This window comes from Prosopis cineraria, unplaced genomic scaffold (genome assembly GCF_029017545.1).
Source record: "Prosopis cineraria cultivar Desert tree isolate PC_DT_omini unplaced genomic scaffold, ASM2901754v1 PC7, whole genome shotgun sequence".
Lineage (NCBI taxonomy): Eukaryota > Viridiplantae > Streptophyta > Magnoliopsida > Fabales > Fabaceae > Prosopis > Prosopis cineraria.
This window is the reverse complement of record NW_026555338.1, coordinates 26315967-26330093: the sequence shown is the minus strand read 5'-3', so window position 1 is coordinate 26330093 and position 14127 is coordinate 26315967. Positions and strand designations below refer to the sequence as shown.

At 29.6% G+C, this 14127-nt stretch overlaps 1 protein-coding gene across 2 annotated transcripts; it reads left to right on the top strand.

Moving 5' to 3' along the window:
- The first annotated feature begins 1517 nt into the window (after window positions 1-1517).
- On the top strand, window positions 1518-4549 carry LOC129315312 (uncharacterized). Of its 2 annotated transcripts, none has more exons than XM_054958916.1 (2): window positions 1518-1617; window positions 3499-4549. In XM_054958916.1, exon 2 carries the CDS (start codon window positions 3517-3519, stop codon window positions 4225-4227), a length of 711 nt encoding a protein of 236 aa, XP_054814891.1. In that variant the 5' UTR covers window positions 1518-1617; window positions 3499-3516; the 3' UTR covers window positions 4228-4549. The 2 variants fall into 2 exon arrangements, with proteins under 2 accessions (XP_054814891.1, XP_054814892.1); XM_054958917.1 differs by having other exon boundaries at window positions 1523-1654.
- The last annotated feature ends 9578 nt before the right edge of the window (window positions 4550-14127 follow it).

Here is a 14127-nt window from a genome sequence, read left to right as displayed (position 1 = left end):
GGGGTTCCATGGATCATAAGATCTATGTATCAATAATAGTTTTTATTGTTGAAATTGCCTCTAGGCTTTTGTTCAACGAACATGCAATAAAAAGACCAAATTGGCATCTTTGTTTTTCCTCATTGACAATTTCATGTGAAACTGCTCATTACATATGTTACATTGATTCTCATGATGCTCAAATTTGATTTCATAAAGTTGTATTCCACAGATCTTAGTTGAAAAAAAAAAAACTAAAGTTTGAGGTTTTGATTTGGCTTTGGACGTTCAAGTTCCTTTCTTTTCATGATTCGGTAAAAAATTTGGATTAAAGTGGAAAAGATTGTAATTAAGTTTTGCATTTAGTCGCAGATTAATATGGGTAATTTTATCATTGGAATTTGTAAATATGAACTATCCCCACTAAATTAAAATTGAGGTGGGTTTTAAATAAGACTTGAATAATTTTATTATTAATGTAAAAATTATATATTTTGTTCTGGATATTACAAGTGGTATTCTTAATGTGTAACAACTAATCTTTTATATTTATAACAATTGATATTTCATTTTTTAAATTTAATTTTATTTAAGTTAATATTAATTTTAATTTAATCTAAGACTGATTTAATATAATTTAATAAATATCAATATAAAATATAATTTTTTATATTTTATTTTTTTATAATTATTATGTTTGTGTATTTATGAAAGATGAATTGCTTTTGTTCACCAAAATTTACATTTTATTAATAGTAAATATTTCATATATTTATACATGATATAAAATTTTGTAAAATAATAATAATTTTATCATTTCATAATTTTTATTTATTTTTAATTATTATCTCCACTAATTATATATATAATTACATCCTCTGTTAAAAAATATAAAGCATTTTTAACTAAATTTTAACTCAATAAAGTAATTATTTATTTTTAAACTAACTTTATCTTTTAATATTTACTCATATTAAACACAATATGATAAATATAAAGTGATTCATTTAATTAGGATACTTTTTAAAAAAAACAATGATTATATCTAAAAAAAATTAAAAACACCTTATATTTTTAAATATATAATTTTATAAAAAATACTTTATATTTTAAAACGGAGGAAATATTTGTATTAATATAAGATAAGACTATATGTTAATATATAGTTTCTATCGGCTTTATTTTTCAATTAATTTCATTTATCTCTTCTAATTCTATTCAATAGAGGTTTGGATTGTTTTTAATTATTTAAAAAATTGAAAAAAACGTATTATTAGAAAAATTGAAAAAACATGAATATGAAAAAATTAGAAAAAAATGAGAATGAAAGAAGTTTTAAAAAAGAGAGTGAAAAATATATTTGGTATACCCAAAATTTTAACGCTGTTTGATATAGAAGAGTTAAGTATAAATTCATAAAATAAATTTTATTATTTAGAGAAATTAATTTTGCTATTTTAATAATTAATTTTGGGCCACACCAAATTCTTCCTAAAATTAATTATAAATCCCGATAAAACCCTCCATGTGAGTAGCGGATTCAGTTATCTTACTCGACGAACAAGCATCCCATACTCCGTCAGTCGCCGTCACCGTTGTCAGCCCTGCGTGGTTGTTCTCGGGCAAGCAGTGAAGAAGGTTCGAACCCTAGGGCTTTTTCTACTCCCAAAATTCGGTGAAATTGATTTGTTCAATCTGGTGTTTTGAATCTAGATTTGATTTTTCCCCTGGCTCATCTGTTTCCGCTGTTCTTGCTTTGTTTTAAACTTTTCATTTTAATTTGGCTTTGAATCTGGTCGTGTAATCGTTGAATATTGACACCTTTGGATTTGGGAATATTTACATATGGAGTTTTTTTTTTTTGGTACTAGTTTTTGCTTGAATGGTGTCTAATTGGCTATTATACTTCTTCCCTCTTCATTTTGATTACTAGCGACTTGTATGATTTGGATTTTTTTTTTTCAATGCTGGATTTGTTGTGTTTTGGCATTCTGTTTATTAATCTTTTTATAGTATCATCAAATTTGGAAATTCTCAAGGTTCTTATGATGTGTGATCTTGTAAATGACTTGGCTCGAGTTGTGTCAAAGTATCTGGAACAAACATTGAAAGGACATTATATCAACTATGCATATTTCAAAGATATGCCCCCACTGAGTGTAGCATAGGTCCGCCTATGTGACCATATTGGGCTCTCCTAAATTGATTTAGGTCTACCGTTTACATCATTTGGCCAGAAAAAAAATGGTCCACTGGTTGCTTCTGCTTGTTTTGTTGATGAAGCATGATCATTTTAACTATGAAGTACGACATATTCCAGATAGGTTTCCTTTCAACAGAAAAACAAATTCCTTAAGTTTTTTGATCGGAGGGTTTTGGTGAATTTGAAGGTCGTACAAGTACTATAAATGAGCTTATATTAACATTTTCTATTCGTCAACTTCTGATTTAAAGATTGTTTTGGTTAAACATGTAGGATATCTTCTATACTGCATGCTAATTTGACATGTTCATGCAATGTAGTTGGAAATGAACTCCCTGTCTTTAAGTTGTCTTGCAAATATGCAATTGAGCTCGGAAATGCTGCTGATCTTTCTGATATTCAAAAAACATTTTGCCGTCCACCTGGCATTGTAGTTCGCATTGCTTGGGCATAGTTTCAATATTTTTCCCTTTCTTGAAATAACATATTATTATCAACAGTCATAGAGTGTAAGTTTATTGTTTAGATATTTAGATGAATAAGATGCTAGAGAATTTCTCTAATTCCATTAATGCATGAATACGTTCTGTAACGTTTTGATTTTAGTCCCCTGGTGCAGGTTTTTATGCCTATCCTTACAAAATTTAGTGTTTTTGCAATATCTAGAGAGTTAACAATGAAAAGATAAAGGATATTCAAACTTGAATTTGTCTTTCCTCTTGAGTTCACTTAAAAGCATTAGTTTAACTATCATTTGTTTTAATGTGAGAGTAAGGTGATTGAAACTTGATTTCAAAACAAATTGGTAATATTTTATTCTAATTTCCATGCGGTTTGTGCTCGTTATCCTCTCATGCTATCTGATCTTCTTTCTGTTTTAAATGATAATTGAAACTTAATATGTAACCTGATCCCATTTGTTTAAAGCTATACGTCTTTCTTGTATCTCTCTCTTTTGTCATCTATAAATGTAATGATGTTTCCATCTACAATTAGTTTTGACAGAAACCAAGTCACTAATTTGTACCTATATTCTGAGTCACTCATTATTTAAAAGGAGAATTACATTAAAGTTTCATGCAAGGAAATTAATTACTGCAAAGTTCATTGGCAACTGAACTAAATTGCTTTATCAGCACAACTAATTATTAATGCAGTCAATAAACCTTGCAATAATTAATTTTCTTATGAGAGACCTGGTTGTAATTTTCCCCTTTTTAAATCTATGACCTCTACAAAACAAACAGTCTTGTTGGAACTGCTTTTAGAGCTCTTCAAGTCATTTAAGTAAATATTGAATTATTACATTGTACCAGATTTGTCTTCTTGTAAGGATGCAAGGATCTTCCGCTCTTAAAAGAAAACGACAAGACGGAGTTCCTTCATCAGGGTCTCTCACAGATGCAGAGCGTGTTCTTTACAATGTCATCCGAAGCAGAAAAGACATGGGAATCTGGAGTAAAGACATGAAACGTGAAACTAATCTTCCTGACAATGTGGTCAAAAAGGCCCTTGGTTCGCTTCAACTGAAGCAACTCATAAAGGAGGTTGTAAATTGCCAAAACAAAGCAAAAAAGCACTACATGGCTTCTGAGTTTGAACCGTCCAAGGAAATCACAGGTGGTGATTGGTATAGCAATGGGAGTCTTGATGTAGGATTCATAGACTGTGTAAAGGCGGCTTGTCTGAAGGAAATTCCCTGGCCAAAAGTCGACACGCTTGATGGAATTCTAGAGGGGGTTCAAAGGAAGAAGTACTTCAATGTTGAATTGACATCACATCAAATCGAAGAGATTCTACGAGCTTTGATCTTGGATGACGAGATTGTCGAAACGAAGAGCACCGGATTTGGGGATTTTGCTTCTATTCCTGTAGGTAGGGTTTGTTATCGACGCAAAAGAAAGAGTGGCTCTAAGGAGGAACCAAAAACTGGTGCCATGGCTTCTATTCCATGTGGAGTTTGCCCCAGAATAAGCTCTTGTACGCCTGATGGTATCATTTCTCCCATAACTTGTGTGTATTATCAGAAATGGTTAGACTTTTAAATTGAGTCCCAGATTATTTCTTACTCTCCTTTTCCCTTGATATTATTTATAGGACTGGGTATACCCTGCTTTGGATGAACTACTTTGTTTGGTGAAGTAGATTGAAGATGTAAAGTTATTTTTTAAAATTAAAAATTGATTACCAAGTCTGTCGATGTACTAATATTTCTGCAAAATGGCTTCTCTATTTTTTCAGCGAAGAGGATTTTAGGATTTGCATAGCCTCAAATATTGACGAGATTTTCATTGCATTTTCTTTGTAAATTTTTGTGTGGTCAAGTAAAAGTAAACTTAATGGGGTTTATGTATTCTTTCTATTTTATTTGTATGTATATGGTCATACTTACATAACTATAAACATTAACGAAGTTCTATTAGCACTTTAACTACAAAGCTGGAAAAATTGATTTTAGAAAAACAATCGATTTTGGAAAAATTGAGCTTACAGACTTGAGTCAATATGAGCCTTATAATGACCGCCATCATCAATTACATTTTTGACTCCATTAACTATTAACCCTTAACTTTAAAGATTAACCATGGCTTTAATATTTATTAATAATAATAGTAAAGGTCAACTTTGAAAATTGAGATTTCAAAAATATTTGAAGGATAGAGATAATTGTTTTTTTGAATGAAAGGGATACTATTTTTCAGAAATTAAAATATTTAAAAATATGTGGAAACATGGGATGCAAAACTTAGCATTGAGAAAGCAATGATAGAAAGGGCAAATTAGCCATTTTAGGAAGAACTTTGCCAATTTATTGCAGCTAATTGAAATTTGATGCACTCGCCGTAGCTTGTGACATGTTTGCTGTGACGCAAGACACAAAGACCAACTCACCTTGACCCACAACACTACTTTTTGTGGCCAATTGTTCATCATGGTAAACCCTATGTTATCAATGCAAAGAACATGCATAATTTAAACTTCAAACCCTCATAATTAATCACTCGAAGCTCTAATTAAGAAAATCTAAAAGTCCAAACATGGGTAATTAAAATATCTAACTATTGGCAACAATTGTAACTCAATTTTGATACCAAATGAGAATTATAGAACACTTTGTATCCAAACAATATTTATGCTTCATGCACAAAATCAAGTTTCTCCCCTCACATACATTCCCAATCATATACTATATGCTAAATAAAACATCCATATTACTATTATCATAATTCACATATATAAAGTATGCATAAATCCTAGTGTTGGCAAACCATAAGTCCAATTACAGATAAATTGAAACTAGAAACTTCACAAGTAGGTTTTCGACGTCGATGCCTCTTCCTTTTTCTTTAGCCTTATCATCACTTGGAAAAATATTGAATAATAGGAGTGAGATTAAATAATATTAGTAACCAAGAATATAATCAAAGCATATTAAAGTGTAGCAGTTACAATCAACCAGGTAGTGTATAATATATAACTTAGTCCATACAATAAATATTCTTATTCACATTTCAATGCCTCATGTAACATTTGAAAAAATTTAACCCTAGTTTATTAACCTAATGAGAGTAATTAGTGAGTTAATAAGGTGTGTGGCTCGAGGAGCTTAACTTAGCACAATTGTTGTGATTTCAGCCCTAGAAGTAGGTCTAAATTGATGGCGGGCCACCTAAGCAAGGAAAGAGGAAGAGAAAGTGAAGAATTATTCTTTGTGCTATATGTCGTGGCGCGTGGTTGGTCTGCCGTGGTACGTAGAGACAAATTTAAATAACAAACTCTTCTGTGCCATGCTCCGCGGCGAAAGGCAACGTGTGTTGTGGCGCACGGCCAAAATTTTGATATATCAATTGCATGCATGCGAAAACAGAAGAAGATAAGGGGAGGAAAATGAAGAGCTTGACTTAGGCTCTGTTAGGGCACATCATTGGCTTTCATCATTGGTGTTTTGAAGCTTTTAAACACCTAAAGTAAGTTTATGGTGCCTTCTTCTTCCATTCTCTCCCTTATTTATAATGATTTATGGTAGGGTTTGACTTAGGAGATGGATTTTCGGTCTATAGGAGTATGGGTCCGATTTCATTGGTTAAAATAAGTATAATGAGAGTTGTTTAATGAATTAAAATACCACATTGATAATTTTGAAAATGGTTGGTCTATGGAAGCATTTATTATCTAAAAATTATTATAAATATGATAGTTGGGAGAGGTTTATGTGCATTAATAATGGTTTAAGGTGTTGTTAATGATAAGGTATATTAATAAAATTTAATGAATCCATTGGGTATGAATGGGTAGTGATTATGAGTTGGTAAAAATAAAATGTGTGAAGTTATATGTTGAAAAAGCTTCAAGAGTTAAACAATGATGATATTTTTGTGGCATGGATGTAGTGAGGTTCGTTTTTGACACTATTCGAGCTTGTTGAAGTTTTGGGAATGTGATATAGTGAGGAGTAAACTTTTGACCTCTTAAAGGTTTGAGATAATTGGGAAAAACTTAATCTTTATATTTGAATGTTAATTGTGTTTGTGAAATGTGAATTATGAGTTAAATTAATGATGCATATAGGCAAATTATTTGATTGTAAAATGATTTATTACTATGGGTGAAGAATTGTGATAAATTATATATTGAATTGTGGAATATTTGAGTTATGTGAGTTCATGTATTATGAATTAATTATTAAAATGCATATTATGTGAGAAATGTGTATAACATGATCATTGACGGGAGTTTGCTTAGGGAGAGGAGTAGATTGATTTAAATCTATGTGGTATTGATATTGACCGTTAAAATTGAGAACTAGCCTTGACACTGACTATTGGAATCGAAAGGTAGCCCTTGTCCCATAGTTGATTCGGGACTGTCTTACTTGTTCTATGAGGGGACTCGAACCTAACTAGTCTCCATCAGTTTATGAGGAGGCTAAATTAGAGGTACAACACCCCATGGTTATTACTATTAGGAGAAACTGGATTACATAAGTGAGTGAGTTCACCTTGGCCCCGTAGCTCTTCACAAGTAAAAGGTTGGGTTAGTCTGTGAAGGACATAACCATGTGATAGCCACCGATTCTGTATCGAAGATAATAGGAGGATATAAGGTTGGTATATGATCATGCATATAAGTCTGGCCACATGATTGTTAGTTTGTTAGTCCGACATGTGTTGAAGGTGCATAGTTGTTATTTTTGCAACCCTATGTTATGTCTTTGCTAAATAACATGATAAAGTATTTTGTGGCAAGCCCAGTCACATGATTGTTAATTTTGTGAATTATGGCTGAGTGTTATGTGTTATCTGTGCTTATTTGCTTAATTACATCTATTTACAATTAATATGTAATTATATGGGTTAAGTGAAACTTAATTACTGAGTGATTGTACTCACCACTTAATTCTCAATATTTTCAGGACCTAGCTCATCGGATTCAAGTCGAGAAAAATATATAAAGGTCTAGGATTGTGGAATAATCCTCTATATGCCTATCTTTTATTACTTTCATGTGTATTTGTTAATGTAATTGCCAGCTAGGATTATTTGACATGTTTTATGCACCACTTGCATAATTTTGTGTATAACTAATGTATTTTATGCCTTAGGTTAGTGAGTTTTGGTTGTGAACCGGTGGATAGGGCCAAAATACTTGTACAAGTAGAAACATATGTATTTTGAGAAATTTAGAATGAAATTGTTGATTTTGTGTAACATTTTGCTTCCCCTTTATATTTTGTGAAAATTAGAGTTGAATGGTGATTTTATGAGATAAACATTTTTGATTGTGTATGGTGTATTGCACGAGTCCACAAGAGTTGATTGAATATAGTTGGATGGTTGGTGTGAGCTATTAGCACATGTGATTGAGTTAGGACACCTCACTTATAAAATTTTGTGAAAAGTGATAATAATTGATTTTGGTGTCCAACTTTTTATAAAAAAAATGAGTTTGAGTGTGAAATTGATGTCATTGGCTAGAGTTAGGAGAAAGCTTCGTGTAGACACCAAAATAACTTTAATCGGACGTTAGATAGAGATTTGGGACACATCGAAAGTTTACTCTTTGTGTTGTCAAATGACAGTATTAATACAGTTAAATTTCACGCAATACGATGTGACACAAGGCACAAAGAAGACACACTACGGCACACAAGCCGTAAGCCGCGGCACACGTGACACTTTCTACACAAAATCTATTTTTGAGTTTTAAAACCCATTATTTTAGGTCCCAATTAATTTTCAAGTTTCCACTTTACTTTCAAAGCTCTAATTTGAAATTATTAAATCATGTTTGAGATTTGAATTGTTAAGATTGTGATTCCTTTGAAAGAATTTTAAGAAATTTCTTTTATAATATTTTACAATTTGATAATTCTTTGAGGGTTAAACCCTAAACTGCTATAATTTAGAGTCAATTGCAGTTTAATCTTATGAGCTTACACCTCACAATCAAAGCAACCACCTCATATTTATTCTCATATCATTTGACCAAACCCATAAACTATTAATTGATCTAGAACTAACCTATATGATTGGATTAACTCCACTCTCTAATTGTGAGGAATTGCCCAACTAAAAGCTCCCACACTCATTCTTGGACCATGGATTCCCTACATACACACTTCAAGATATCATCCTATGCCGTTCAATCCAAGATCGGTTATACTAAACATCATATTCGACCCATGCCACATTTGTAGGTTATTGGTAATAATAAACATATTAGTAATGAAATATGCTAATTCATTATGCGCAAACTCAGTAGAAGCTACACTATGTGAATTTTACCAATATAATCATTTACAACTTTAGGGTGAACTCCCTCCTCTTATGCTCACGCAAGTCTATATCAATAAATGTAAATGATCTCATGCATATCTTAATAGATGCACATTCTCGTCAATAATATAATTCACATGTTATCACGATTCATATAATTATGATTTCACTCAATACCTCATATCCATGTTAATCACAATTCAGCCAATCCAGGCATGCATTCCATCATATTGAAAATAATAATTCACTGCTAGTCTAGGCTTACAGTTCATGTCTCATAACACATAGCATACAATTAAATAGAGCTATCAATCATTTAATCTCCATTAAGAATAGTTATCAATTAACAATCAATCGTAGTTCATAGGCTGACAACAAATCCATGCTACTCATTACATGATATTAATTATGTAACAATTTAATACAATCACAAACATAATGACATATAATAGTTAAATTCTCAATTACCTATACTTTTATGCTACTACCCTAAGAGTTAAGTTTGGATTTCCTGAGGGAGCTACTTCGAACATAAGCTCTTAGCATAATTAGTTTACAACCAAATTCACAAAACAACATTAATGACTAATCGTCATTAATTAAATCTTAACTTGTGATTAAGGCTTAATTTCTCACTAAGCATGATGAAGCATATCCAACCCTAAAACTAATTTTCATTAGTTTATTTAACTCCTATTAGGCTTAAAATTTGATTATTTATGATTAGGGTTAACTCTAAAACCCCCTTAATGACATTTAACACTGTCATTAACCAAAACTAAGGTGTAGAAGCATTAAATAATAATTATAAACTCTATTTACATCCATGGAATTGTTGAAACTCAAGCTTAGGTTTAGATGTTACTATGACAACCCCCAAAACTTGCAGAAATTCTAAGAAGAAGAGAATATATAGGATTAGGAAGCTTACCCAAAGCCTTGAATGCTTAAAAAAATGCTTCCAAGGTTCACCCGACCAAAACCCTAGTAGAGCTCCTCAATTTCTCTCATCCAAAACCCTTAGAAATCTCTTACATTAAAACTAATCTTACTATATGATTTTAAAATTTTTGCCATGCTTGATAAGGAAAATTACACTCCTCGCCGCAGTGAAAAACCCAAAACAAAAAGTTTCACTTAAGCCCAATATCTAAGCCTAATTTGGCCCAATAGCCTTTTAAGCCCTATTCCAAACCCATTAGAAGGTCCAATAGGCTTAAATGTTACTATTAGAAAAATGTGAATTAGTGAGAAAATTTAGTGAGAGATTGTCTATTGTTTCTTAGAAAGCCAAGTTAGCAAGGAAAGTTGATTTCATAGCTAGATTTAAAATTAGAGAGGGAATGCCATTTATTCTCTACAATAAGATAATTAATGAGGAAAATAATGAGGGACTAACAATCTCTCTCTAAAATAAGATAAGTAGCAAGGGACTATTATCCCTCTCTAAAATTATATAATAAGTAAGGGATTATGGTCCTAGCTAATTATTATAAAAAAAATCAACTTTTGAAAATGAGTTTTAATTTATTATATATTTAATTATTTTCATTTAAAAATAAAAATTAGATTTAAAAATTTTAAAAAGTTCATAATAAAATTATTTAATGTTTAATATTTTCTTTATTTTAATTTTATTTTCTTTAAAAAATAATATTTTTATTAAAAATATAATACAATGAGTTATATAAATACAAATAAATTTTTTTAATGTATTAATATTTAAAAATAAAATATAATATACTCACTCCATTTAAAAATGTAAGCATTTTTGGATGAGTTGGATGTTAAAAAATATAAAAAATTTTTAATCTTTTCAGATATAATCATTGCTTCTTTTTTTTTTCAAAAGTGCCCTTATTAAATAGATTACTTTATATTTTTTTAAGGTCAAACACTTTATTAAATAGAGATAAATATGAAAAGGTATTGTTAGTTTAAAGACAATTGATAAGTGAGATTCGATTAAAAATGTCTTACATTTTTGAACGGAGGAAGTGTATGTATATATTTATAATATATTATTTGATATATTTTTGTAGTTAAATAACATATATTTAATTTATCATAAAATAATTGCAGGAGCACTTTAGTTTAATTGGCAAAGAAGAAAAACATAAGATTTGAGAAAAGTAAGAGGTGAATGGTTCAAGTTTTGGCTAGTGTAAACATAAATTGTTGCATACTTAGTGGGTGACGAGACATGAGATGATAGGTGACATGACATAAACTAACCCAACATGGCTAGTCATAAGGCACTAGTGATGTGGCATTAGGTGGTCATTTTTTAATAGATACATGTTTAGGGAGGGAATGTATTTTGTCGCCAAATTTAGTGAGGTTATCTTTTCACAACGAAATTAACGAGGGACGAAATCCCTTGCTAAAGTCCATTTAGCAAAGGATTCATGTCTCACTAAATTGATTTTTTTCTAGTAATGTGGCCATCCAAACTCTGGTAATAACTCCGAACTACCTTGATTAATTAATTTAACCACTTAATTATTTAATTTAATCTTGAGATTAAATTTTAGGATGTTACAAGCCTTATTTTGCCCATTTCTCAAATCTACCTATAAGGGGAATTTATTATCATTAAAGATGGGTTTTTGAAATATTTTGTGATAAAGTTTATAAATAGAATATGAATGAAGGATCCCTAAAAGAATTTAATACTTGACAAAAACTTAAATAGATTGGATACTTGTTAAACAAAATTTTCACTTATTAATTTATTAATTTTTACTTGTTAGAAATCTTTATAAGATATTAAATTCTTTTAAAAATTCTTCATTGATATTTATTCTTTCTTTTTGACTATCTTGTCTAACTCTTCCCTAGAGGGAAGGGGGGTCCATACACACTCACACCCCACACACGCACACAACACCCCACCCACGTGCATCTAATAATAGTTTTTCTGTACCACTTGGAGATTTGATCTAGGGACCTCTTGCATCATTGACATTCTTCCAAGTTTATAAGAGACAAGAAAAGAGGAATGAGTGCGACTTACATAAACAGAGGTGAGATTCAATGAAATTACATGAAATTGTGTATCAAATGATAAAATGAAGTTGTGATTTTTCCTTCTTCTCAAAATTACAACAACAAGTCTAATAACAATGACAATATATTTTGCATAAGTTCTTGCCAAGTGTTAAAATTTGAAACTTTCTAAATATATGAAAATGTAGATAGATAAATTAAAAATGATATCACTTATCAAAAGATGATTGAATGTGAATATAATTAGTACATTGCAATGAATAAGCGAGACATGGAATGGAACAAAGTCTCCACTGAGAGATTCTATGTACTCATAATATTATGGTTGATCATTACTATAATCTTTAATGTTTTATTTACAGTAATAATTAATTTTCTCATAAACATATTGAGCTTGAGGAGAGTTTTGAAAACCTTTATTACAAGAGCAAGTTCCATGTAAATTTAAAATTATTAGCATCTACTCCATTTAGAGTTGCAATTTTTTTTAAAAAAAATATTTTAAAACCATAAACTTATCAGAATACATTACCAATATATGCTCACATACACGTACATAATGATTTATGAGATGATGAAATTAATAATTACAATACTGTAAATAGTAAAAGTGATATGACTAGCATTCATATAATTAATTACATTGAACATGAAAAATATAAAATTAACAATCATATTAAAATATATAAAGTATTAAATTACAGATAATCTAAAATATAAAATATCCTTTGTTATAAGATGGAATTAAAGCAATAAATTGAAATATTAATCAAGGGCTCTGTTACGTGTAAATGCAAGATTCATATTCATAGTCTACTTTGATTGAAAAGATCTCAAAACATCTATTTGAATTTAAGCCTTGATTCAAAATAGAGTCGTGACGCTCCACTTAAGAGATGATGTGGCATAATAAAAAATTGATGGACCAATCCATCCCTTAACTGCAAAAATCTAATGTGACTTGATTTGAATATGTAGGAATATGTTAGATCCTATGGTCTAATTGTTGTTCTTTTCTCTTGTATGAAAAGAAAATGTTCAAGTTTAATTTTGGTCCTCTAATTTTATATAATATTTCAGCTTATCTTCTAATTATATAAAGTATCTTTTCTTTTTAGTTTCAAAATAAATTATTTTTAATGTTAATCATTGTCATTTTTTAAAAAAATTAAACTTAATATATCAATATTTAAAAATATTTTTTAATATTTAAAAGTTCAGTGTAGAATTCTTTTTTATGAAACTAATAGTGTTAATTAGGGTTAAAAAACTAAAAAATATATTTTATAAAATTAAGAGATCAAAATAAAATCCAGTGTAAAATGCACTTGATTTTATATAGATCTTTCTAACAAGGTTAGACTAAAAATTTATCAATTACACTCAGTTCATTTCCATAAATAAAGCCACAAATCAAGCCAAAATTGTTTCTTTCCTCGCAATAGCTATATGCTTAGCCTTATATACTTAATATATTTTTATTTAATTAAATTAAAATATGTAAATTTTAATATATTAATAATATTAATAACAATTGTAGATTAAATAGTTTATAAAAGATACACATGTCTTGATTCAATTAAAAATAGGAAAAATCACATCCAACCCTCTCTTAAGAGAATTAATCATAGATAAGGATCAATGCGGAATATATTGTTGTTAAAATGAGAACACGACTTATTTTTTTTTGTTCAAATGAGACTTGTTAGTTTTTATCTGTAATTAATTTCTTTGAGAGGGGGCTGGATATGATTTTTCCTTTAAAATATGTATTTTAAGTATATAAAGTTAATTATATAAGTTTTCCCTTTCTTTCATCCCTTTGATATAGTTCTTATCTTCAAGAGACTAAGTTCAAAGAAAGGATCAAATAATTAATTTATTTAAACAAGTAATTAATTTTTTCCTGGTTTCTTATTTTACGTGTAGCTGGTTGAAATCATACTATACAAACAAACTACATAAAAGCCGTGATGCACTAACACCAAACTTTCATGTTCTTTATGAAAGATTTGACTATGACAATAATTAATTATCATTTAATATTATTTATATAAATATTTATAGAATGTGTGTTTAAATTTGAGGAAGCTTGATTATCAAATAAATCATTCAATATTTCTAATGAAAATCATATAACCTCAATATTATTAAAAGCAG